This window comes from Mobula birostris, chromosome 15 (assembly GCF_030028105.1).
Source record: "Mobula birostris isolate sMobBir1 chromosome 15, sMobBir1.hap1, whole genome shotgun sequence".
Lineage (NCBI taxonomy): Eukaryota > Metazoa > Chordata > Chondrichthyes > Myliobatiformes > Myliobatidae > Mobula > Mobula birostris.
Genome location: NC_092384.1, coordinates 43,222,797 through 43,249,874, shown reverse-complemented (window position 1 = coordinate 43,249,874; position 27,078 = coordinate 43,222,797). Strand labels below are relative to the sequence as shown.

Here is a 27,078-nt window from a genome sequence, read left to right as displayed (position 1 = left end):
AAATGAATAACAATATATTGATCCACTTGACCCGAGACAGGACTGCATGGGCCATGGCAGTCAAAGCTTAAACTGGGTACAGCACCTGATGACGATGATCCAAATCGTAATTATGAATAGATACTGTAAGACAGTAAACATCAGTGGGAGCAGTCCATTTGACCCCTTTTACCTGCCCCACCATGCAGCAATATCAATGCAGATATTTTATTTCGGTGCTATTTCTTGCAATAACTCCATAATATTATTATTTTAAAAAACCTTGAAGCTTTTACCAATACATGGGAAACTTGACTGCATACTTCTCTGTCGTACAAATCTTAACTGCCCCATTATTTTGCACAGTCACAGACATTCCTTTGTTCCATCCACTGCCATTCCCCTTTATCTTGGCTGCTATCTGAACTAGTTTATCTCTTTCAGAGATGTGATGAAAGCACTAACCATTTCTCTTTCCACAAATTCTGGTTGACATCTTGCTTTTATTTTACATTTTTATCTGATTACTGATTTCTACAATAAAGCAAATATTCCACCCATGTTGCTGGAGTCCCTTATATCCCATGACTTGAATTAGTAGCTTCAAAAGTAGATTCCATCAGATCAACACATTTAGTAAACGATTTGCATTTTTGTTTACAAAAACAACTTTCTCATTGTGATTTTAGAACTGTCAGATCTGCATGACCCTATACGAAATGTGATTTTGCAGAAAATCCAATTAAGTATAGGTACTTTAAATATCAGAGAGATGTATACAATATACATCCTGAAATTCTTTTTCTTCGCAGACATCCACGAAAACATAAGTGCATGAAAGAATGATTTACAGTTAAAACATCAGAACCCCGAAGACCACTCCTCCAACTCCCCCTCCCACACACAAGCAGCAGCAAGGCAACGAGCCCACCCCCACCAGATATTAGGTCTCTAATGCAATTTTTGGGTCCCAGTCAAGATTGCCAGCCTATTTAGTACTTTGTGCACAGCCTCACTGCATTCTGGATGCCTGCTCAGAAAGAAGAAACAATGCAGCTAAAATGTCAGTGGCACAAATAGCGAACAGAGGGATTGGTGTGTGTGAATGGAGGAATGCAAGAGGAATAGCGGACATGATGGACTGTCTATAGAAGTTTCAGAGAATCACTCCACTCTTTTGGCAGTCTCGTGGGAGACTGATGGGGCCTGCTCCTGCTGTTAGATTGGATCAAGTATTAAGGGCCTGTTTTTCTCCTAATCTTGGTGTGGAACAAAACAAAGCAACATTATTTCTCCTTTTCACTGCCCAAAGCAATCCAAGGGTTTTAAATCATGTATTTAAAGCGAGTTTTAAAGTGAAACTAAATATAGTTTCTAGTCCTCCAAAGTACTGCTGACATTTGACTGTCACCAGGAGCCTCAAACTAACATTATTATTGGTAGGTATAAAATAGTCCTAAAATGTATGAAATTATGTGATTTCAGTTATTTTTCTCCTAATGAAATACACCTACTCATATTAACAAGCAATACTATTAATTAAATAGATCAAATTCACTTACCTCAGCTAGCTCCACCTTATTCAAAACTGAGCTGCAATTTCAGTTTGTGCCTTCTAGATTTAAGAGTCAAACTGATTAAAAAATAAGAGGCTAAATGTTTAGAAATACTAACCCTTTTTGGTTCCACCGTGTGTGTAAAATGTATGGTAGGAATTGTGTCATCATCTCCAGTAACTTCCTCATCATATTCATCTTGGTGATTCTGCCTGTGTTCCAAACTATTGACGTGAGCAGCAGGTGGTTGCAGTTCTGCAGCTTCTTCATCACCGTCGCTTTCCTGTACAGCTGGAAGATTGTTAAAGTGAGGTCTCCCATTTATGTTGGCCCTCATGTTTCTATCTTTCTCTTCTTCTGAAGAGCTGCTTTCTTCACTATTTCCATTAGCCGCATCTGACAATCTGAATTAAACATCACTGATTACTAGAACAGCAGTAACTAATCCGTTGTGGTTATAATTGGTTCAAAGCTTTAGTTGCTACATGGTGATTCATAACATAGCTGACAATACTCTGTTAGCTGTTTTCTCTGGTTAAAAACATCCAAAAGCTGGAGAAATCTGCTGTAACATCACACACAATGACAGTGAACCTAAAGACACCAAACAGAATTTGCTAATATACAAATATAGCCAAAAAGAATACACGTAAAATCAACTTTGGCTTGTTCTCCAGTCCAAAGGAATTAAGACAACAAAAGATCTTATTGCTAATTACCTGCTTTCCCACTTTGGAACACTGCAAAAAAAAAATTAAATCAAATTATATTTCCCCTGAAATATTGTTTGGACCTTGTGAATCTGGTCTCCTTGCAGGTTTTCTACCAAGCAATGCATAATTTTAAAAACTTTCTTCTAATATTCATCTTAGAATCATAGTATCAACATTAGTTCTAATGTATCTCTCCAATTAGGTAATTAGTTTTTTTTCTTATTTTCTGTTCACTAACTTTTTTTTTTATTGACACTTGTTCTAGTGGGGAGGTTTGAACCCACAGCAATGGGGATGGGAATTTCAAAGTGAATAGAGGAAGAAACAAAAGTATGCGAGTTAGAAAAGGTGTAAGTAAGCAAAATGTATAGAGAACAGCAACAACATCACATGGCAAATGGGGTCAAAGAATGAAAACATAAAACTACTGAAAAAGGATCTAGTGCTTTCTTGGCATACATGACAAATAAACTCTTCTCAGGCTTCTAGCTGGTTACAGATATCGATTTTAACCAATGTTTTGATGATCAACTCCACTATCTTCATCAGGGATGATGCCTAGGCACATCCTGTCCTCAACCAGTCAAGTTTCCACTGTCCCATCTTGTTCACAATCGAACTCCAGTTCTTACTTAAGAGTGAGACCTTCATCTTGGTTAAAATTCTTATTCTCTAGTCTTATTTCAATGGCTTCCTTCACCAGGTGGTCCCAAAAACCATTGGCGCGGCACAGTAGTTTTGTGCCAAAGTCAATCCTATTGCCTTGTGAATGCAATGTTCTACTACCACCAATTTCTCTAGGTAACCCAAATGGATACACCTCCTATACTCTTTGATGCTGGTTTCCACCGTCAGGTCAATAAGTGCTACTCTGCATTCACAGGGAATCCTGTAAGTGCCAGCCACATAAGCTGGGGTTTGAGCTTCCTTACAGGCTTGTGGATATATTTCTTCGGGATCCTGGCCACCTTTCCAGAAACCTTGGAAATACAGGCAGTAGTGACAGGTTCCTCCTCATTGTTAGGTTTCCTGGTTTTTCCATTGACCCTTTTAAGGGCCTGATTGATTTCCTTCATCTTGTAGCCATTCTTTGGGAACACCATGTGTAATTGTCTTATTTTCTCCTGGAGACTCTCCAGGTCAGAAATTAGTTTTGCATGGCTAATCAAAGTAGAAAGAACTGCTCTACATTGGAAGGTGTGATGAAGACTATTATTGTTGAGGTACAAGTCCGTTAAGTAGGCCTCCAATAGATGCCATGCTCGAGGCTACCGTCTGGTTTCCGTCATATTAGAATATTAAATTACTATATCAAAATGTTAATTGTTCTAAATACAGCATTTGCAATGAGACAGATGAGTTAAATAAAAAATATAGAAGCAAGCAGTTTTAATCTCCATACTGGTGTAGAAAAATAGCTGCATGGTGACCAAACTGGGAATTGAATATTCAGATGATTCACAGTTAGGAAGGACAAGGAGGTGAGGTGACCATACATAGGGGACAATCAAGTAAAATAGTGATAAGCAATCTTGACTTGGCAGATCATGATGCAAAATTAACATCGGTTTGAGTCCAGCTAAGGGACAAAAAAATGAGAAAGCATGGGCAAAGGTTATGATTAGACCAGGAAATAATAGCTATAATACTGGACAGGGCAAAAATTGAGAAATTAGAAGAACATGTAACAAAAATAAAGCAATAATCATGGAGAAATTTAATCCACATATTGACTGGACAAGCCAAATTAGTAGTAATGAGATAGAATGTGTATAGGGTGGTTTTCTTCAGTGCACCTAGAAAAGGTTAATTACTGATCTTGTTGTGAAAGGGACCTTTAGGGAAGAGTGATCATAAAGGAGAATTTTACATTCAGCTTCCAAGTGATGTTTCAGCATGACAAGCGATACACTCAGTGGATGCTTTATTAGACTCCTCCTGGATCTAATAAAGAGGTCACTGAGTGTATGTGTGTGGTCTTCTGTTTCTCTACCCATCCACTTCAAGGTTTGACGTATTACGCGTTCAGAGATGCTCTTCTGCACACCACTGGTGTAATGCTTGTTTATGTGAGTAACTGTCAGCTTGAACTAGTCTAGCCAATCTCCTTCGATCTCTCTCATTAAGGTGGTATTTTTTTGCCACAGAACTGCCATGGACTTTTTTTTCGTTTTGTTTTGTTTTTGCACCATTTTCTGTAAACTCTAGAGACTGTTGTGCATGAAAATTCGAGGAGATCAGCAGTTTCTGAGATACTCAAAGCCACTTAGATCACATTTCTTCCCCATTCAGATGTTTTTCTTTCTGAACAACTGAACCTCTTAGTCATATCTGCAGGCTTTTATACACTGAGTTGCTGCCACATGATTGATGGATTATATAAAAGTATTAATGAGCAAGTGTACCTAATAAAGTGGCCACTGAGTGCATTATATATAGTATTGAATCACAGGAAAGATATAAAATAGTCAAGAATAACAATTAGTCTATGGATTGCAAGTCTGCAAAGGAGAACCAAAAATGCTAAAGATCAAATGGAATATAAAAATAAACTGCAAGAAACATAACAATGGACTATAAAAACAGCTAGATGCAAACAGGAAAAGGTTAGCAAAGGAAAACCTATGGCTGTAGTGGTGAGAGCTGATAGAATTTAGAATGGGGAATAAGATAACAGAAGCATTCAGCATTGAAGACACAAAAACTTGCCATAAATACCAGAGAATCAGATCAGACAATCACTGGCAGAAGGCAGCAGTGGGAATAAAAAGGGTCATCATATCTGTTTGGCACCCAGTGACTAGGGGTGTTCCACAGGGGTCGGTATTGGGTCTACTACATTTTAATTTATATGTTAATGATCATGATGATGAAATTGATGACTTTGTGGCCAAGTTTACGAATGATACAAAGATAGGTGGGTGGTGGGACAAAGATAGTGCTGGGGGAAGCAGGGAATATGCAGAAGCACTAAGACAGGTTGAGAGAATGAGCAAAGAAGTGGCAGATGGAATACAGTGTAGGAAAGTATATGGTTATGCACTTTTGGTAGAAAGAGTATAGGCATAGACAATTGCAGGTTGTGTCAGTAGGAATGAAGGCAAATGCATTGTTTGAATTCATTTTGCAAGGATAAAACTGAGGCTTTATAAGGCATTGGTCAGAGACCACATTTGGAGTACTGTGAGCAGTTTTGGGCCTCACATCTAAGAAAGGATGTGCTGGCATTGGCGAGGGTCCAGAGATTTTCAAGAATGATCCTAGGTGTGAAAGGGTTAATGTATGAGGAGTGTTTGATAACTCTAGGCCTGTACTCATTGAAATTTAGAAGAATGGGGTGGGGGGGGGGGAAGAGAAGGAAAAAAAATTGGCAGATGTTGTCTATAATGAAGGATCAAATATGCAACACCTTTTTAAGGCTAGACCAGGAGTCACAATATCAGTATAAAGCCATTTAGGACTGAGATGAGGAAAAACTTTTTCCACTGAGGACAATGAATCCTTGAAATTCTCTGCTGTGGAAGGCTGCAGAGATTCAATCATTGAGCTCATTCAAAACAAGAGATTAATAGATTTCTGTGTATTAAGGGAATCAATGGTTATGGAGACACGGCAGGAAAATAACATGGAGCCAGAAAATGAACAGGAAGCAGGTTCAATGGAGAAATGCCATAGTAAGTTCAAGGGACTGTAAAATTCCTATTATTTGAATTTGTATATTTCACATCTTTGACAGTTCTCTATTATTTTTACTCTAACATATTAATCACTGATTTCTCAACAAAACACAAGAAATTACATTTTGACTGTGGCTTAATTTAATCTGACAATTACAATTACCTTTTAAAAGACAAACTTTGTTATAACTACAATGTGGTAAAATGAACACAAAGATCAATGACCATGGTGATATTTTGCCTATTCCTCATTTGACAAATTAGGCACCAGGGCAACTGAACAAAACAGATTCCAACATTAAATTAAAAAAAACAGGCCACAAATAAGAAAAATAAACTGACCAATTGAGCAAAATGAATATTTCATGTTAATGATCCTCTTTAATTTTCACAATCTGTTAATAAAGTATCAATGAAATGTCCAAGTCTTTTATTTACATATTAAAGTTGAAATTTATATGGGCAAATAAAAGTCCATAATTATACTTAATAAGTTTGTTGCATGACACCTAAATTTTACATCTATACTAGAAGCAGATAGAGTGCTACGGTAACAACAAAAAAGGGTTCTGTCAACTTCATAAATCACACCACTACAAAATCAAAGAATCTTTAATGTAAATATCATCCATTTTAAATTCAACCTATGGCTTTCTATTTATCTGGGATTCTATGATATTGAACCAAAGCACAAAAAAAAAGAAAAGATAATGAGGACTCAAAAAGCACGTATTGTTAAAATAATAAAGACCATACTGCCTTTGTTTAAAAAGTAAATAATGCTTTTAAAAAAATAACCTTAATGACAATGAAATTTCAGTCACCAATATATTGCATGTTATGGACAGATTACCTATCAATTTCATCCTGCATCTCTTCCTGCTTTTCCAGCTCATCCAGCTTTGCCCACAATTCCTTCTCAGATAACACACTTGACTTGCAGTCCCTGTCACCATCACCAACCTCCAAATCTGCCACAAAAATCTCTTTGGGCTTGTAGTTTTCTTTTGGTGTATGTGCTATTCTGTGTTTTCCTGTAAAACCAGTAAACTAAAATAATCTATATGTTTCATTACCACTATATCAGACTAATTAGATACCATAAATGCTTCAATGATTTAAGGCTTTGACATTTTTAAGATATTGTTCTATGAAGAAAAAAGTGGTTATTTTCATATGCATTTATAATTTTAAATATTTTAGATTGGTAATAATGAATTATCGATCAGGTAAATATATATTGCCAAGCTGGAAAGTATCTAGGAAATAATTCAAAGTTATTTTAAATAATGTGCACAGTATCACAGAAGATGCTTTAAAAAAGTTAAAAAATATACATGTTTTGATCAGGTATTTACATTGTTCTCAATAGGAATTAACAAAGTGGAAAAATATTAATGCCATTACTGATTTTCATGCATCATAACAGTTTTAGTACACAAAACTTATTTCTGTTTAAAAAGATATATACAAGATAATATTACAGTGTGGAGTGTAACTTTGAATCTGTGATCCAAAATAAAATGCTTTGGGCGCATTCGTTCTGCTTTGTTCTGACACCACAGGGTAGGGTGGAGAACAGTAGGGGCAAAGTAAAGACAAAGAAATTAATTTAGACTTGAACTCAGCTTTAGACTCCCAGTGGAAATAAAAAACAAAAACAAATGCTAAATACCTTTAGAATTTAAATCTTTAGGTTCTAGATCTTCATTCTGAATTTCCTCATGTATTTCCACAACATCTTCCTTTTCCTAATCACAAAAGATTATATAATGAAAGTTATGTTTGATTTGTATACTCATTTTATCTGCAAATATTTGAGGAACATGTTAATTATACAGAAGATTAGCTGCTGTTTATTTTTATATTTCTCTTCACAAGTTCAAATCTAACCAAATATCTCTTCAGATAACATGTTAAAATAGATTTTAAAACTCCAGTTTGCAGAAGAGCTATGGTGCAATTAAATTGAAAATTTCCATGTTAATACTGATAAAATACAAGTTATGTAGTGTATTACAAAAATGTAGATGCAAGTAAACTGTTGCTCTTACACTCAAAAATTAATACATCTTGGGGGCTTCAGATCAAAATAAAAATTGCAAAGCCAGAAAAAATAAGTACTCTCTGCCTCCAGCTACGTTTACCAATTTATGTTTTTAGCAGTAACACCAATTTTTCTTTTTAGAAGGGATGTATATTAAAATATATTAATATATAATTTTAAAAATTGGTAGAACTGATAGTAAAAAGCAATGAGAAATTTTAAGTGATACTAATAAACATTTAGAGACTGAGTGCCGAACTTAAGGAAAAAACAACACGGTTAACAGGATAAAAGCTTGCAAAAAACACTAAACTTAAATTTCCAGATAGGTTTCCTATAATTTGTCCCAGAATCAAGTAAATTTAAAAAAAAGTGTTGAAATCAAAATGAATATTATTCATCTGTGCCCCAAGAACTGTATTTTATTGAAAGTTAAAATTTCTCTCATTTGTGAAAGAACAGGGCTGGATACAAGGAAATTGGAAAGGTCATCCTTAACACCACACTAATCTGTTATTTGAGTGCACAGCCCTTGGCTTCAGATCTGTATCACAGTACCAGATTCAAGATTTTTATTTTTTAATTATCTATAACTGTTACTATATTGAGGTCCTCCCAGGTTACGGCAGCGTTCCATTCATGTGAACTCTTCGTAACCGGAGGAGTTCGTAAGTTGGAAATGATCAAAAACAACGTGTGGGAGGCATTCACAGAAACAGTGTGAAGAGAGTGAGCAGGCACAGGATGAGTGGCAGCCAGCTTGCCTCACTGACTCACTGAGTGACTTAAGATTACTCCGCGCTCCCATCTCTGCTTGGCAGAGCTATTGCAGCTCAGGTTGGAAGGAGGAGACACAAAGAAACACCTGTTCCCATCTAGTAGAAAATACCTTCAGCAGTCCTACACACAATGCCTCTGTCGTCGTCGTCAGGTCACATCTGGCAGACGATTTCCCTCCACGCCGCTCTGCCCCGACACTTGTCCACAACATCCCTAGTCTTGTCCAGCTTGGTCCAATCCTTGATGTTATCCAGCCACGTTGTTCTTTCCCTTCTTCTTCCTTTCTTTCCCTCCACCTTTCCATATAGCAAGTCCAACAAGATGTTATCTCTCCGTGTAACGTGTCCACGATAAGCAACTTTTAACTTCATGATCTTCTCCATCAATATCCGTGGTCTATCAACTTCGGATAAAACCCTCTCATTTGAAACTTTCTCTCCCCAGCTGATCTTCAACCTTCATTGATAGCACCACATTTCAAAAGCGTTAATTCATTTCATGTCATCCTTCTTCAGGGTCCATGTTTCTGATCCACACCTCAGTATTGACCATATGTAACACTCCAGGAAGCGGATTCTACTTTGGATGTCTACCTTCCGAATGCTTAGCTTTTAGCTTCATGAACTGGGTCTTAGCCATACCTACTCTCCTTCTGATCTCAACTTCACGTCTCCCGTCATCTGTCAGACAACTGCCAAGATATTCAAACTTTCGCACCTGTTCAATGTCTTATCCATTGTAATAATAACATCATGAATGAGTCTTTAGTATTTGTTTTGTTTACCACATTCGATTTTGTTTTCTTAGGGTTGATTTTAAGTCCGTAGTCAAGGCTTTTCTCATTCACTTTATTCAGCATAATTTGCAGTTCACATTCGCTGTCAGCTAACAACACGGTGTCGTCCGCATACCTGATGTTATCCACCTTCCGGCTTCCGATTGGAATATCTGTCTCCTGATGGTCACATTCCCGAAAAATCCATTCTCCGTAGAGGTTGAACAAATCCGGCAATCCAACACAGCCTTGCTTTACATACATGCCCATTTTCTACCCTAACCGCCGCTTCCTGTGATAGCTCATTTTCTACCTGACCGCCGCTTATTATCTGCACATTCTTCCATCCCAGATCACACTTGTTCAGCACCGCTATTACTTTCTCGTGTCTTAATTAATCAAAAGTCTTTCCGTAGTCAATAAAGCATAAGTAGATGGTCTTCTGTGCCTCAATGCATCTCTCCATGATGTTTCTCAACACAAATATTCCTTCCCTTTTTTCTGAGCCTTTACGAAAACCGAACTGCATTTCTCCAGTTTCATCACTGATTGTACCTTTCATTCTGCCGAACACTATTTTCAACAGTAGCTTGACGCAGTGAGACATTACGCTTATCGTCCTGTGTTCGTTACATTTTATCGTCCTTGGCTTTTTTGGTAAGGCGACAAATACCAATTTGAGAAAGTCCTCCGGAAGATTTCCTGTCATATAACTATTGTTTAATATCGCTAAAAGGTTAGTTTTTCTCTTTGGAACAAGTGATTTCAGAATTTCAGTGGAAATTTTATCTTCACTGGCCGCCTTTCTGACTTTTAGACTCCAAATCGCACTTTCCATCTCTGACATCACTATTTTAGGTTGATTAGTCATTTGACTTAATTCTGGTAAGTCCTCAATCCTGCTATCTTCAAATAATTCCGAGATGTACTCAACCCATCTGTCCATGATCTCTTCTTTTTCATAGCATGGATTACCACTACCGTCTTCGATACACCCAGTTGATGGCACGGTCCTCTTTAATTTCATCATATCCTTTACCCTTTGGTGAAGGCCTCTATAATCACAACCTTATTCATACTGCTCAATTTCTTCGCACTGTTCATTCATCCAATTCTCTTTCGCTTCCTTGCATTTTCTTTGAATCAAGTGGTGCAGGGTTTTGTATCGTTGATTATCTCAATGTCTTACCTTTCTTCAGATAACTTTCTCAATTCATCGGTGAACCAAGGGCTATATCTTTTGCTCTTTTTCCGAAAACCCAAAGTCTTTTCCGCAACTTTTGTCACTGTTGTTTTAAACTCTTTCCAGATGTTCTCCACTGCCATGTTGCTACCCTCGTCATTAAGACAGAAAATCTATTCTCCGTTTTGACCAAATTTTTGATCTTTTTTTGCTTCATCTGTAATGAGTAAATCAAAGTCTATCTTATTTGATGGTTTGGCCTTTCTCATCTTCTTCAAACGCACACTCATGTCCAATACCACAGGGTTGTGATCTGTACAATGCCTCCACAGATTCCAAAACACTTGCTCAAATGTATAGGCTATCCATAATGCAATTCTAATATTCCATTAATTGGCAGCTCCAGGACACAATAATGAGATACGAATTCCTCAACATAATCTACACCTAGCACAATAGTGTTTCTTATGTATATCTCAAAGATTCATTTTGGAATTAATACCTTCTACTACCAATCAGATCAATTTCTATTTTTCTAAAATTTGAAAATTATAACTGCTCAGGAAAATAGTAACATAGCAGTTAACACTACTGCCTCACAGACCCAGAAGCCTGGGTTTGACTCTAACTTTGGGTGCTGCCAGTGGAGGGTTAACTGATTCATGCTAACTGTCCCTAGTTTAGGTGTGTGGCTGTAAAATCAGATTTATAACAGAGGAAAGGGAAAAGCATAATTTTGCTAATAGGATGAGCATTTGATAGTCCTCATGGATGGAGTTGAGTAGGACTTGATTCCACACGTTGATTATGGCACATTATTTACAACATTAGATGAGCAAATATAGTTTTGAAGAGGTACTGTTAGTTTAGTTTTACATGCATAATGCTTCTAGAATTCATCACGCCTCATCATTCAGCCTGTGCACATGCAGTGATGTTTCTTCGCCTTTCTAAACTACTAGATGTAATTTACTTCCACATTTCAGATCTGGCTAATGAACATCATTGTTTACATATAACATAAGCATTCTGCACATTCTGCGGTCTCCCAAAATACAGAATAAATTTGGGTGAACAAAATATCAACATTTATTGTCAACAGAAACAACCCCCCCCCCCAAAAAGAAACATCATAGAAATAACACCTACATTAACCAATTTATCCAAATCAGTAAAATGAATCCTAGATTCAAAGTTGTTCATAATTTTATGAAGATCATCCAGTGCTTTTTGAACATCTGAGAAAGAAATGAATAATAAACATTAAATTCATGAGTAAAAGCAGTGATTTATTCCATCTATTGCAGGTTTCAAGCAGCAGACAGAGGTCAATATATTATAAAGACAGGAACTCTAAGGCTTTTCTGTGTACTACTTGTCAATTTGCATTGAGTTCAAATCATTCAAATCATCCAAGGCAGTATTAATACTCTAACCACAAGACCATAAGACATAGGAGCAGAATTAGGCCACTCAGCCTATTGAGTCTGCTCCGTCATTCCATCATGGCTGATCCTAGGTCCCACTCAACCCCATACACCTGCCTTCTCAGCACACCCTTTGATGCCCTGACCGATCAGGAAATGATCAACTTCCCCCTTAAACATACCCACGGACTTGGCCTCCACTGCTGTCTGTGTTGAGTATTCCATAGATTCATTATTCTTTGGCTAAAAAAAAATCCTCCTTACCTCTGTTCTAAAAGGTCACCCCTCAATTTTGAGGCTGTGCCCTCTTCTCAACACCCTCACCATAGGAAACATCCTCTCCACATTCACCTTATCTAGTCCCTTCAACATTCGGAAAGTTTCAATGAGATCCCCATGCATTCTTCTAAATTCCAGTGAGTACAAGCCCAAAGCTGCCAAATATTCCTCAAATGTTAACCCCTTAATTCCTGGAATCATCTTCATGAACCTCCTCCAGATGCTCTCCAATGGCAGTACACCCTTTCTGATACAAGGGGCCCAAAACTGTTGACAATGCTCCATGTGGCCTGACTAGTGTCTTATAAAGCTTCAGTATTATCTCCTTGTGTTTATATTCTATTCCCCTTGAAATAAATGCCAACATTTCATTTTCCTTCTTTACCACAGACTCAACCTGTAAATTAACCTCTGGGAGTCTTGCACTAGGACTCCCAAATCCCTTTGCACCTCTGATGTTTGAATTTTCTTCCCATTCTTCCCATTCCCAGTAGTCCACACTACTGTTCCTTTTATCAAAATGCATTATTATACATTTCCAAACACTGTCTGCCACTTTTTTGCCCATTCTTCCAATTTGTCTAAGTTGTGCTGCAAATGCACCCCTCCACCTATCTTAGTATTATCTGTAAACTTTGCCAAAAAGCTATCAATTCCACTATGTAAGTCACTGACAAACGATGTAAAAAGTAGTGGTCCTGATGCTGATCCCTGAGGAACACCTCTGGTCACTGGCAGCCAACCAGAAAATGCCCCTTTTATTCCCACTCACTGCCTTCTGCCTGTCAGTCATTCCTTTGTCCATGCCAGCACACTTCCTGTAACATCACAGAATTTTATCTTGTTAAGCAGCCTCATGTGAGGCACCTTATCAAATGTTTTTTGAAAATTTAAGTAAATGACACCCACTGCCTCTCCTTTGTCCACCCTGCTTGTTACTTCCTTGAAGAATTCTAACAGATTTGTCAGGCAAGATTTCCCTTTACAGAAACCAAGCAGACTTTGACTTATTTTATCATTAGTCTTCAAATACCCTGAAACCTCATCCTTAATAATGGAGTCCAATACTCTCCCAACCACTGATGTTAGGCTAACTGGCCTACAATTTCCTCTCTTTTGCCTTCCTGCCTTCTTAAAGAGTGGAACAACATTTGCAATTTTCCAGTCCTCCAGGATCATGCCAGATTCAAGTGATTCTTGAATAATCATGACCAACGCATCTGTCATCTCTTCAGCAACCTCTCTCAGGACTCTGGGATGTAGTCCATCTGGTCCAGGTGACTTATCCACAAGTTTGCCTAGCACTTTTTCCTTTGTAATAGCAATGGAATAGCAATAGCTCCTGCTCCTTGACACTCATGGACATCTGGCATACAGCTAGCAACTTCTGCAGTAAAGACTGAAGCAAAGTACTTAAGTTCATCTGCCATTTCTTTGTCTCCTATTGTTACCTCACCAGCATCTATATGACCTCTATCCAACTAGCCCAGCATATTAACCTTCCATTCCTTTATTTTATACTCTTTTACACATCAAACTATTTACATTCTACTTCTCTCTAGATAAAGATGTTCAAACAGATATTCCCTAACAGGTTAATTTTACAAGCACATAACCCCTTGCTGTGAAAGTGAAAATATCATTTTAACACCTACACACATCAAACCTTTTCATAGAAACATAGAAAATAGGTGCAGGAGTAGGCCATTCGGCCCTTCGAGCCTGCACCGCCATTTATTATGATCATGGCTGATCATCCAACTCAGAACCCCGCCCCAGCCTTCCCTCCATACCCCCTGACCCCCGTAGCCACAAGGGCCATATCTAACTCCCTCTTAAATATAGCCAATGAACTGGCCTCAACTGTTTCCTGTGGCAGAGAATTCCACAGATTCACCACTCTCTGTGTGAAGAAGTTTTTCCTAATCTCGGTCCTAAAAGGCTTCCCCCCTATCCTCAAACTGTGGCCCCTCGTTCTGGACTTCCCCAACATCGGGAACAATCTTCCTGCATCTAGCCTGTCCAATCCCTTTAGGATCTTATACGTTTCAATCAGATCCCCCCTTCAATCTTCTAAATTCCAATGAGTACAAGCCCAGTTCATCCAGTCTTTCTTCATATGAAAGTCCTGCCATCCCAGGAATCAATTTGGTGAACCTTCTTTGTACTCCCTCTATGGCAAGGATGTCTTTCCTCAGATTAGGGGACCAAAACTGCACACAATACTCCAGGTGTGGTCTCACCAAGGCCTTGTACAACTGCAGTATTACCTCCCTGCTCCTGTACTCGAATCCTCTCGCTATAAATGCCAGCATACCATTCGCCTTTTTCACCGCCTGCTGTACCTGCATGCCCACTTTCAATGACTGGTGTATAATGACACCCAGGTCTCGTTGCACCTCCCCTTTTCCTAATCGGCCACCATTCAGATAATAATCTGTTTTCCTATTTTTGCCACCAAAGTGGATAACTTCACATTTATCCACATTAAATTGCATCTGCATGAATTTGCCCACTCACCCAACCTATCCAAGTCACCCTGCATCCTCTTAGCATCCTCCTCACAGCTAACACTGCCACCCAGCTTTGTGTCATCCGCAAACTTGGAGATGCTGCATTTAATTCCCTCATCTTAATTTCATTATCTTAATTTTATTAGTCACCCCATTCAAGAGAACAAAACCCCAAAATGCTCAATATTTCCAGATGAGTATTGCCTCAGTTCAAGCAAAATCCTGTGAAGTTTTTTTATGTACCTTTTTCAGCAGTATTAATGTGTCCTTTCTATATCATGGAGTTTAAATGTATTCCGAAGATTCCATGCACATTGAAGGCAAATTCTCCATTTCTCCAATGGTCAGTGGAGAAGGAGGCTATTCATCCCAGTGAGTCCAATTCCCCTCCTCTCCTCCTATAACCCTATAAATCCCATCTTTCAGAAACTTGCCCAGATCACTTCTGAATGTGACAATGTCTCCACTACACAGCTGGCAGTGCATTCCAGGAATTAAGCAACATGCTGAGTAAAAAGGTTTACCCTTAATTTAGTTTTGATTCTTTGCCAATTACCCTCATTCTACTGGCCTCTCTGCCAATAGGAATAGTTTCCCTCATTTACCCTTCACCTATCAGATACAGTGTAACCTCCCCTTTTCTAAAGAGGAGAACCCTGTTCAAGATTAACGATTCGGAAGGGGGGTAACCAAGTGTACCACATCTAAGTTTGCCTGATGAGGCTAAATTGCATAGAAAAGCAAATTGTGCAGAGGATGTAGAGAGGTATAGATAGGTTAAGTGAGTGGGCTTCGGTGTGGCACATTAAGTACAACAATGGTAAATTTGAGGTCATCCACTTTGGAAGAAAAAATAAATTAATTATTTAAATGTTAAACGATTGCAGAATGTTGTTGTGCAGAGCGACTAGGAACTGCTTGTGCATGAACTGCAAAAGGTTGGTTTGCAGATGTAACAGGTTATCAAGCAGGTAAGCAAAATGTTGGTCTTCATGGCTAGAGGGAGTGAATTTAACAGAAAGGTTATGGCACAACTCTACTGGTGAGGCTGCACCCAGAGTACCGTATGCAGTTCTGGTCTTCTTACAAACCAAGGCATTGGTGAAGCCAAAAGAGATGGGGGAGATTCTGAGGAATGCCTTTTCTTCAGTATTCACTAAGGAGAAGGATACTGAATTGTTTAAGATAAGGGAAACAGGTAGGGAAGTTATGGAAACTATGATGATTAAAGAAGAGGAAGTACTGGAGCTTTTAAGGAATATAAAAGTGGATAAGTCTCTGGGTCCTGACATGATATTCCCTAGGACCTTGAGGGAAGTTAGTGTGGAAACAGCGGGGGCTCTGACAGAAATATTTCAAATGTCATTAGAAACGGGGATGGTACTGGAAGATTGGCATATTGCTCATGTTGTTCCATTGTTTAAAAGGGTTCTAAGAGTAAACCTAGCAATTATCGGCCTGTGAGTGTGACGTCAGTGGTGGGTAAATTGATGGAAAGTATTCTTAGAGATGGTATATAATAGTTATCTGGATAGACAGGGTCTGATTAGGAACAGTCAACATGGATTTGTGCATGGAAGGTCATGTTTGACAAATCTTATTGAATTTTTTGAAGAGGTTGCTAGGAAAGTTGACGAGGGTAAAGTGGTAGATGTTGTCTATATGGATTTCAGTAAAGCCTTTGACAAGGTCCCACGCGGAAGGTTGGTTAGGAAGGTTCAATCGTTAGGTATTAATATTGGAGTAGTAAAATGGATTCAGCAGTGGCTGAATGGGAGACGCCAGAGAGTGGTGGTGGATAACCATTCATCAGATTGGAGGCCGGTGACTAGTGGTGTGCCTCAGGGATCTGTACTGGGTCTGATGTTATTTGTCATATATATTAATGATCTGGATGAAGGGGTGGTATATTGGATGAGTAAGTATGCAGATGATACTAAGATAGGTGGAGTCGTGGATAATGAAGTAGGTTTTCAAAGCTTGCAGAGATATTTAGGCCAGTTAGAAGAGTGGGCTGAAAGATGGCAGATGGAGTTTAATGCTAATAAATGAAAGGTGCTACATTTTGGTAGGACTAATCAAAATAGGACATACATGGTAAATGGTAGGGCATTGAAGAATGCAGTAGAACAGAGAGATCTAGGAATAATGGTGAATAGTTCCCTGAAGATGGAATCTCATGTGGATAGGGTGGTGAAGAAAGCTTTTGGTATGCCGGCCTTTATAAATCAGAGCACTGAGTATAGGAGTTAGAATGTAATGTTGCAATTGTACAAGGCACTGGTGAGGCCAAATTTGGAGTATTGTGTACAGTTTTGGTCACCAAATTATAGGAACGATGTCAACAAAATAGAGAGAGTACAAAGAAGATTTACTAGAATGTTACCTGGGTTTCATCACCTAAGTTACAGAGAAAGGTTGAACAAGTTGGGTCTTTATTCTTTGGAGCATAGAAGGTTGAGGGGGGACTTGGTAGAGGTATTTAAAATTATGAGGAGGATAGAGTTGATGTGGATAGGCTTTTTCCATTGAGAGTGGGGGAGATTCAAACAAGAGGACATGAGTTGAGAGTTAAAGGGCAAACATTTAGGGGTAACATGAGGGGGAACTTCTTTACTCAGAGAGTGGTAGCTGTGTGGAACGAGCTTCCAGCAGAAGTGGTTGAAGCAGGTTCAATGTTGTCGTTTAAAGTTAAATTGGACAGCTATATGGACAGGAAAGGAATGGAGAGTTATGGGCTGGGTGCAGGTAGGTAGGACTAGGTGAGAGTAAGAGTTCGGCACAGACTAGAAGGGCCGAGATGGCCTGGTTCCGTGCTGCAATTGTTGTATGGTTATATGGTTATACTAGAGGAAAGATACATCAACTTTGGAGACTGTCCAGAGTAGGTTCATTAGATTGATTCTGTAGATGACTGGGTTAACCTATGGGGAGAGATCGAGTCACCTGGGACTATATTCTCTGGAATTAAGAAGAATGAGAGAGGATCTTATAAAACATAAACAATTATGAAAGGTTGAGATAAGATAGAGATAGGAAAATTGTTTCTACTAGTAAGTGAGACCAGAGCTAAGGGATACAGCCTCAAGATTCAGGGGAATAGAGGTAAGAGATGAGCAGAAACTGTTTTTCCTAGAGAATAGTAAACCTGTGGAATTCTTTGCCCAGGGAAGTAGTTGAAGATACCTCATTAAATATATTTAAGACACAATTAGATAGATTTTTGCATAGTAGGGGAATTAAGGGATATAGGGAAAGGTTTAACCAATCACATCACTGTGTTTCTCTAGTCATTTCCTCCATGATATCCCCAAACTCAAATTAACAGAACTTACTATCATAGAATCTGTCCACAATTTAATCCTTTAAGCCTTGTTATAACTTTGGCAAATTAATAATTACTACTATGAAATGCAATATACCATTAAGCCAAAAACTTGACATCTTAAGAAATAGTATTGTTTTCCTCAGTTGGATAACAGGGCCACACAGAATGTTAAGAGCTACATTGCTTAATTAATCAATCTAACTTGATAATTTCTTAAAAAGTACAATATGCCTCCATTTCAAGACATCTCTTCCAAGATTTTATGTATCTTTTTAACTAAGACTTCTCGGTGTAATCATTTGTAAATCAGACAATAATCTTGATCAAACTAATAACAAAAGGCAAACAAAAAAACTGAAGTTCATTTCTAGAGAGACAGAATTGAAATGCTGAGAGGTTACAACTCAATGTGTATAATCACATTACATCTGAAGGTTTGTATAATCACTAGAAGATTTAACAATTCTGACAACTTGGAAAAACCATACAAATTTTCATACAAATAAAATGCAAAGCATAACAAATCTGAAGCAAAAACAAATGCTAGAAACACACTTCAGCTCAATAAGCATCTTGAAAACAAATGGCTGCTTAACTTTTGCATGAGTATATAAACTTCATCAGCATCATGATGAACTACTGCATGCTTGAAACATTTACTCATCTGAACTATAAACAGGAAATACTGACAACATGTCAATCTGTGCCAAGAAAGAGAAACCTTTGATGACCTTTTTTCTTACATTAATTTATCCATTCACTCCACAGACTCAATAAAAGATGTCATGTTTACACACAAAAGTGTAAAGGAGAACAAAATAATTGTTATTCCCGATCTGATGCAGCACAAAAAAGAGTAATATAAAGACTACAATTATATTTTAAAAAACCACAAAAAGTATAAGTACATAAAATAGCTTAAATACATTGATTCATGGACAAAATGCTGGACGAACTCAGCAAGCCAGGCATCTATGGAAAAGAGTAAACAATTGACGTTTTGGGCCGAGACCCTTCATCAGGACTAGAAACAAAAGATGAGAAGTTAGAGTAAGAGGGTGAGGGAGAAGAGGATGTAGTACAAGGTAGTAGGTGATGGGTGAAACTGGGAGGGGGAGGGGTGAAGTAAAGAGCTGGGAGGTCGATTGATGAAAGAGATACAGGTGTCCCCCATTTTTCCAACGTTCGCTTTACGAAACCTCACTGCTACGAAAGAGCTACATTAGTACCCTATTTTCGCTTTCAGAAGGTATTTTCACTGTTACGGAAAAAAAAATTCAGCACGCGATAAAAGGCAGCGCGCCCCAAGCAGCCTTTCTCCCCTGGATTCTCGTCGGCATTGCTTAAACACAAGCCTGTGAGCAGCCGTTTGCAAGATGAGTTCTAAGGTATCGGGAAAGCCTGAAAGAGCTTGTAAGGGTGTTACACTTACGGTAAAACTAGACAAAATTAAGCGTTTTGAGCGTGGTGAACGAAGTAAGAACAACGTGAGTTTGGCTTGTGGAAGTTGACAAAGATGATGTTGAAGAGGTTTTGGCATCCCATCACCAAGAACTGACAGATGAAGAGCTGATGCAATTGGAAGAAAAAAGGATAACAATCGAAACCGAATGAGTAATGATAAAGTACGACTTTAATTTTGAAAGGGTACATCGGTTTAGAGGATATTTGCAGGATGGTTTGAGTCCTTATTAAAGAACTGTGTGATAGAAAAATGCACGAGACTCAGCAGTCAAGCAAGCCTTCCACATCAGTCACAGTAGACGACGAACCTCGTCCTTTGACATCGACACAGGCAGAGATAGAAGATGAGCTGCCTGCTCTAATGGAAACAGGCAACGAGATGACACCCCAGTATCCCACCACTCCAACCCCCAGGCTACGGACAGATACCGATTCGCGGAGAATGCAAAAGTAGCCGGGAGGCACACACCACAAGAAAAAAGCCGAAATAAACATGCTAATTAATTAGGCGCCACCGACACATAATTGTCGGCCCAGATCAGAGACGACGCAATCGGAAATCGGCACTGATCTGGACCGACAACTACGGTCAGCACCTAATTAATTAGCATGTTTGTTTTGGCTTTTTTCTTAAAGATGTGCTGTGTACTTCCCGGCTACCGCTGGACCCCTGCATTCTTCGCGGCAATGTATTGCTCAGCAGCCTGGAGGGTGGGAGGCCACTGCACCACCCAAACTCCGATGACTCAGTCTAACACACCATCATCAGTGTGCTCCGCGCTGTCCCGATTCCCGTGATACTACACTGTACATACATTATTTCTACTTTATATAGGCTGAGTATTTTTACATGTTATTTGGTATGATTTGGCAGCTTCATAGCTTAAATGTTACTGGAGAGCGCTTGTGCGTGTTTTTGCCAACAGCACTTGCGTGAGATTTTCGCTCCGGAGAACAGTTCAGTAATGATTGTGGAAAAGTATTTCTACTTTATATAGGCTGTGTACTTATCATATCGTTCCTGCTTTTACTATATGTTACTGTTATTTTAGGTTTTGTGTGTTATTTGGCATGATTTGGTAGGTTATTTTTGGGTCTGCGAACGTTCACAAAATTTTCCCATATAAATAAATGGTAATTGCTTCTTCGCTTTACGACATTTCAGCTTATGAACTGTTTCATAGGAACGCTCTACCTTCGGATGGCGGAGGAAACCTGTAAAGGGCTGAGGAAGGGGGAATCTAATAAGGGTAGAAGACCATGGAAGAAAGGGAAGGGGGAGAAGCACCAGAGGAGGTGATGGGCAGGTAAGGAGATAAGGAGAGAGGGGGGAAAACAGAAATGGGAATGGTGAAGGTGGGGTGGTGGGGTAATTACCTGAAGTTCAAGAAATTGATTTTCATAGCTTCAGGTTAGAGGCTACCCAGACAGAATACAAGATATTGCTCCTCCAACCTGAATGTAGCCTCAACACGACAGTAAAGGAAGCCACGACCTGACATGTTGGAATGGGGGTGGGAAGTAGAATTAAAATGGGTGGCCACTGGGAGATCCTGCATTTTCTGGTAGACGGAGTATAGGTGCTCGGCAAAGTGATGTTAGGTCTCGCAAATATACAGGAAGCCACACCAGGAGCACCAGATGCAGTAGATGGGGTGAACAGACTCACAGGTGAAGTTTCGTCTCACCTGGAAAGGCTTTTTGGGGCCCTGAATAGGAGTGAGGGAGGTGGTGTAGGGGCAGTTATGGCGCTTGTTCCACTTGCAAAGATAAGTACCAGGAGGGAGATCAGTGGGGAGGGATGAATGGACAAAGGAGTCGCGTAGGGAGTGAACCCTGTGAAAAGCCGAAAGTGGGGTGGGAGGGGAGGGAAGAGTAGAGACCCTCAAGTATATCAGTGAGACCCGATGAAGATTGGGAGACTGCTTCGCCGAGCAGCTACACTGTCTGCCAGAAAAAGTGGGATCTCCCAGTGGCCACCCATTTCAATGTTATTTCCCATTCCAACATGCCAGTCCATGGCCTCCTCCACTGCTGCAATGAGGCCACACTTAGGTTGGAGGAGCAACATCTTGTATTCCATCTAGGTAGCCTCCAACCTGATGGCATGAACATCGATTTCTTGAACTTCTGGTAACTGACACTTTCCTTCTCTCCCCACCCCCTACCCCACCTTTACCATTCCCATTTCCTTCTCTCCTTACCTGCCCCACCACTTCCTTCTGGTACTCCTCCTCTTTCTCCCATGGTCTTCTGCCCTCCCCGTTTTCCAGCCCTTTTTCTCTTTCACCTATCAACTTCCCAGCTCTCTTCTTCACCCCCTCTCCCTCTCCTGGCTTCACCTATCACCTTGTACTTCCTCCTCCCCTCCACCTACCTTCTTGCTCTAACTTGTCATCTTTTTTTCCAGTCCTGATGAAGGGTCTCAGCCCTTGATAGCGGGTAGCCTGGTACCAGTGATGCATGGACAGTTTTGACTACCCATTATAGAGCTTTGCTGCCCACCGCAGTGCAGTTTCCATACCATCCACTGACATAGGCTGCTCTCTACTGCACAGCTGTACAAAATCATGTGACTGATGTAAATAGTCCAGCTCTTTCCACCCTCCTCAGAAAGTACAGGTATTGGTGACTTTTCTTGATTGTGTAGGGCATGTTCTAAGATCAAGTGAGCTTGTGAGAGTTGTGCACTCCCCGAAGTGTTTCCTGACTGCTTAATGACAATGTTCATGACTACTTCTACAAAACACGTCCCACTTTAGAAAGCACCTGCTTCACTCATCATCACAATACACTATCTTCACTCACCTGCTAATGATCTACAACTTTGGATGCATATTTAACTCTCATAATTCGCTTCATAATTTTTCCTTATTTATACACTTAATTGCTAAAGGTTCAAAGAAGCATACTCAATGATAAGGGAATCAATGATAAGTGTTAAAGATAAGACTGAAGCATTTGCATCTACATTCAATGAAATACAGTTGCAAGAAAAAGCTTGTGAACCCTTTGCAATTACCTAGTTTTCTGCATTAATTGTTCATAAAATGTGGTCTGATGTTCATCTAAGTCACAATAATAGATAAACACAATCTGCCTAAACTAATAAAACACAAGCAATTGTACGTTTCATGTCTTTATTGAACACATTGTTTAATTATTCACAATCCAGGCTAGAAAAAGCATGTGAACCCTTGTATTTAATAATGAGTGGAACTTCCTTTAGCAGCAATATCCTGCACCAAAAGTTTCAAGTTCCTGGGCGTCAAGATCTCTGAGGATCTAACCTGGTCCCAACATATCAATGCAGTTATAAAGAAGGCAAGACAGCAAGAAAGCAAGGCGGCAATACTTCATTAGGAGTTTGAAGAGATTTGGCATTCAAAGACTTCTGTAGATGTACTGTGGGGAGCATTCTGACAGGCTGCATCACTGCCCGGTATGGGGGGGGGGGGGGGGGGTACTGCACGGGACCGAAAGGAGCTGCAGAGGGCTGTGAACTTAGTCAGCTCTATCTTGGGTACTAGCCTACAAAGTACCCAGGACATCTTCAAAGAGTGGTGTCTCAGAAAGGCAGCATCCATTATTTAGAACCTCCAGCACCCAGAGCATGCCCTTTACTCACTGTTACCATCAGGTAGGAGGTACAGAAGCCTGAAGGTACACACTCAGCAATTCAGGAACAGCTTCTTCCCCTCTGTCATCTGATTCCTAAATGGACATTGAACCAGTGAACACTATCTCACTTATTAAAAAAAAACGTAGCTTTTTTTTTTGCATGATTTTAATCTATTCAATATACGTATACTGTATAAACTATACTGAATAAGATTTATTATTTATATATATATCTTCCTCTATACTATGCATTGCATTGAACTGCTGCTACTAAGTTAACAAATTTTACATCACATGCCAGTGATAATAAACCCGATTCTGATTCCGATTCAGATTCTGACTCCTGTAACTGCTGATCAGACTTGCACAATGGCAAGGAGGAATTTTGGACCATTCCTCCATACAAAACTCCTTCAATTGATCAATATTTCTGGGATACTTTGCATGAACAGCCCTCTTCAAGTCATGCCATGGCATCTGAATTCAGTTAAGATCTGGATTCTAACTTGGCTATTTCAAAACACAAATTTTCTTTGTTTTAAACCATCCTGTTGTTGACTTACTCTTGTGTTTCGGATCATTCTCTTGTTGCATCATCCAACTTCTATTAAGCTTCGGGTAACAAACCGCTACCCTGACATTCTCCTGTAAAATATCCTAATACAAATTTGAATTAATTATTCCCTCAACAAATGCAAGCTGTCCAGACCCTGATGCAGCACAGCAGCCCCAAACCATAATGCTCCTTCCATCATGCTTCACAGTTGCTATGAGGCTTTGGCGTTGGTGTGCAGTGTCCTTTTTCCTCCAAACATAGCAGTGTGATTTTCTGTCAAAAAGTTCAACTTTTGTCTCATGTGTCCACAGAACATTGTCCCAGAAGCACTGTGGAACATCCAAGTGGACTTTTGCAAACCTGAGACATGCAGCAATGTTTTTTTTGAAGAACAGTGTTTTTCTCCGTGGTATCCTTCCATAAACACCATTTTTGTTCAGTGTTTTTCTTATAGTGCACACATGAACAGATACTTTAGCAAGTTCTGGAGATTTTCACAGGTCTTTTGCTGTTACCCTTGGGTTGTTTTTCACGTCCTTCAGCATTGCACATTGTGCTCTTGGTGTGATCTTTGCAAGATGCCCAGTCCTAGGAAGAGTAGCAACAATACTAAGTTTCCTTCATTTGTAGACAATTTCTCTTTTTGTGGACTGATGAACACTCAGGTCTTTAGAAATGCTTTAGTAGCCTTTTGCAGCTTCATGCATCTCTACAATTCTTCTTAGGTCCTGTCAGTTGTTTTGATCGAGGCATAGCAGGGCCGCACCTTCAATCTCATCTTACTGACTGTAACACCTGACTCCAAATAGCTTTTGTAGAAGGCATTACCCCAGAGGTTCACATACATTTTTGAACTTAGACCGTGATTATTTAAATAATGTACTCAGTATTGAGGAGAAGTAGTATTAGCTTAGCCAGATCGTGTCTGCTTATTATTGTGACTTAGATGAAGATCGAACCAAATTTTATGATTAATTAATACAGAAAACCAGGTGATTTACAAAGTGTTCACAAACTTGTTCTTGCAACTGTATATCTCAGCATCCTCCTGAAGTTATTACCCCTCCCACCCGCCAATCACAGAAGCAAGTCTTCAACAAATTTTATTCACTCCATGAAACACCAAGAAATAGCTGAAAACATTGGGTAAAGCAAAGGTTGTGGGACCAGACAGCACTCCAGTGGTACTGAAGATATGTGTTCTAAAATTAACCATGCTTGTCAACTGGGTGTTGCAGTACAGTTACAATACTGCTAACTAATAAATAACATTAAAATTTTCCTCCAGATTTTCTGTCCACAACAAATCAAATTCAGGTCGTTATTGCAGCAATTAGAAGATTGCTGGCAGTGCTATCAAGCAGCACTTACTCTCCAATGTCCAGCTGCCAGAATGATTTGCCTCTATATCTCATCAGATCCGTGGCTCAAGCATGCACCAGAGATACATTTCTGGACAACAGTGAGACATGGGTAGTGTTCAACCAGGTTTGGCACCAAGTTGCTCTGGTAAAACTAATGTCAATGGACATCAAGAGGAAAACACTCCAACTGCATAGAGTAAAATATTTGTGGTTGTTCATGGTCAATTATTCTAGCATCAGTATAGTAGTCTGGAAGAGAACCACTTCAGCTATTCCTCTTTTTCTTCCATTCATGCTGCCGGACCTGCTGAGTTTCTCTAGTGTTTTGTGTGGTTGCACAAGATTCCTAGCATCCACAAAATCTCTACTGTCTCAGCTATTTCTTCAGTGACCTTCCTTTCACCGTGTCGAGAATCGGGATGTTTTCTGATAATTCTGCAATGTTCAATTCTACTCACAATTCCTCAGAAAATCCATACTTGCATTCAGTAAGACCCAGACAGCATTCAAGCTTGGGCTGTTAACTGGCAAGTAAGCACTTGTCCCAAGGAATAACCATTTCCAACAACATCAAGGTCAAGGCTAACTAAGTCCCTCACTCTGAGTAACACTTCTTCCAATGATTCATTTGGCAGCCATAAGGGCAATTAGAAGCCAAGAATCCTGCAGTAAGCTCTTGAAGCCCCAAAGGTTTTCCATTATCTTCACTGCAGAAGTCAGGAGTATGACAGAATACTCTCCTATTGCTTGGATGACTGCAACTCTAACACGGCCCTCAATGCTGAACATCACCCCTGACAAAGCAACATTCGTGACTGGCACCCCACCTACGACTCCTAAGCAATTACTTATATAATCACTTATACATTATGGTGTAATTAAATGTAGCGGCCATCATTACTTAGATGGAGGCCACCACAGTAAAATGAAAAATAGTTGCATCCTCAGAATCTTTCCTTCTAGTTCTTCCTCAGAAACCATACCCCTCTCATCTCACAAGCTGCAGCTAATGTTGCATGCTTTACATCCCTCACCTGTCTTTACAATAATCCCATTCTCATACGTTCAAAGAGGCAACATTGACAACTTGGCCAGGAAGGGTTAGTAAGAAGATAGCAAAGATTCATGCTTAGGTAATGAGATCAGGTACGCTGCAAAGAACTCTGCAGGCAAGGTTGTTGTAGATGGCAACTCAAAGGCTGAGGGGGCACAAGGGTTCTACCGGGATGAATCTAGATGCTAGCTGTGATGGGGAAGCTTGCAAGTAGTAGTAAAAAGCAGGCAAAATTAACCATTTTTCATTTTAGCAAGCAGGCTGGAAAACACAGCCCAAATTCAAGTAACCCACAGTTTGCACTACTGGAAGCGATGCTGAGCTTCCTATTTTCAGAATCAGGTTTAATATCATTGGCGTTATGTCATAAACTTTGTTGCTTTGTGACAGTAGTACAGTGCAATACGTAGTAAAAATAAATTATAATAAGAAATAAATATATAAAATAATTTAAATAGTGCTAAAAAAGTGAGGTAGTGTACACAATTACTTGCCACATTAATCCTTTATCCCACTCCAAACCATCTGTGGCCTCGTGCATTATTAGGAATCTCAATGCAAACTTGGAAGAACAACATCTCACTTCTCTCCGGGAATGTTGCTGTCTTCTGTATCACAGCAAATTCTACAGATTCTGGTAACTCACTGTTGGCATCAGAAGTGCCATTTCTGCTAATCCATCTGCAATTTTTGCTGCTTTTCTCATACAATTAAAATATCATCCACTGGCTAGATCTTATAACTCTGTACTTTTCAGCTTTT

The 27,078-nt window shown here is 39.4% G+C and overlaps 1 protein-coding gene across 2 annotated transcripts in view; it reads right to left on the bottom strand.

The window, feature by feature from the left end:
• Nucleotides 1–27,078, bottom strand: part of uri1 (URI1 prefoldin like chaperone) — a 73,365-nt gene that overhangs the window by 18,129 nt on the left and 28,158 nt on the right. Inside the window, exons 5-9 of one of the 2 annotated variants that reach the window (XM_072279685.1) lie at nt 11,860–11,948; nt 7,601–7,676; nt 6,779–6,959; nt 2,255–2,275; nt 1,654–1,939 (exon numbers count right to left, since the gene is read on the bottom strand). In XM_072279685.1, coding sequence (XP_072135786.1) covers nt 1,654–1,939; nt 2,255–2,275; nt 6,779–6,959; nt 7,601–7,676; nt 11,860–11,948 — 653 coding nt within the window. The remainder of the gene's footprint in view (nt 1–1,653; nt 1,940–2,254; nt 2,276–6,778; nt 6,960–7,600; nt 7,677–11,859; nt 11,949–27,078) is intronic. The other variant, XM_072279687.1, reaches the window with a different exon arrangement.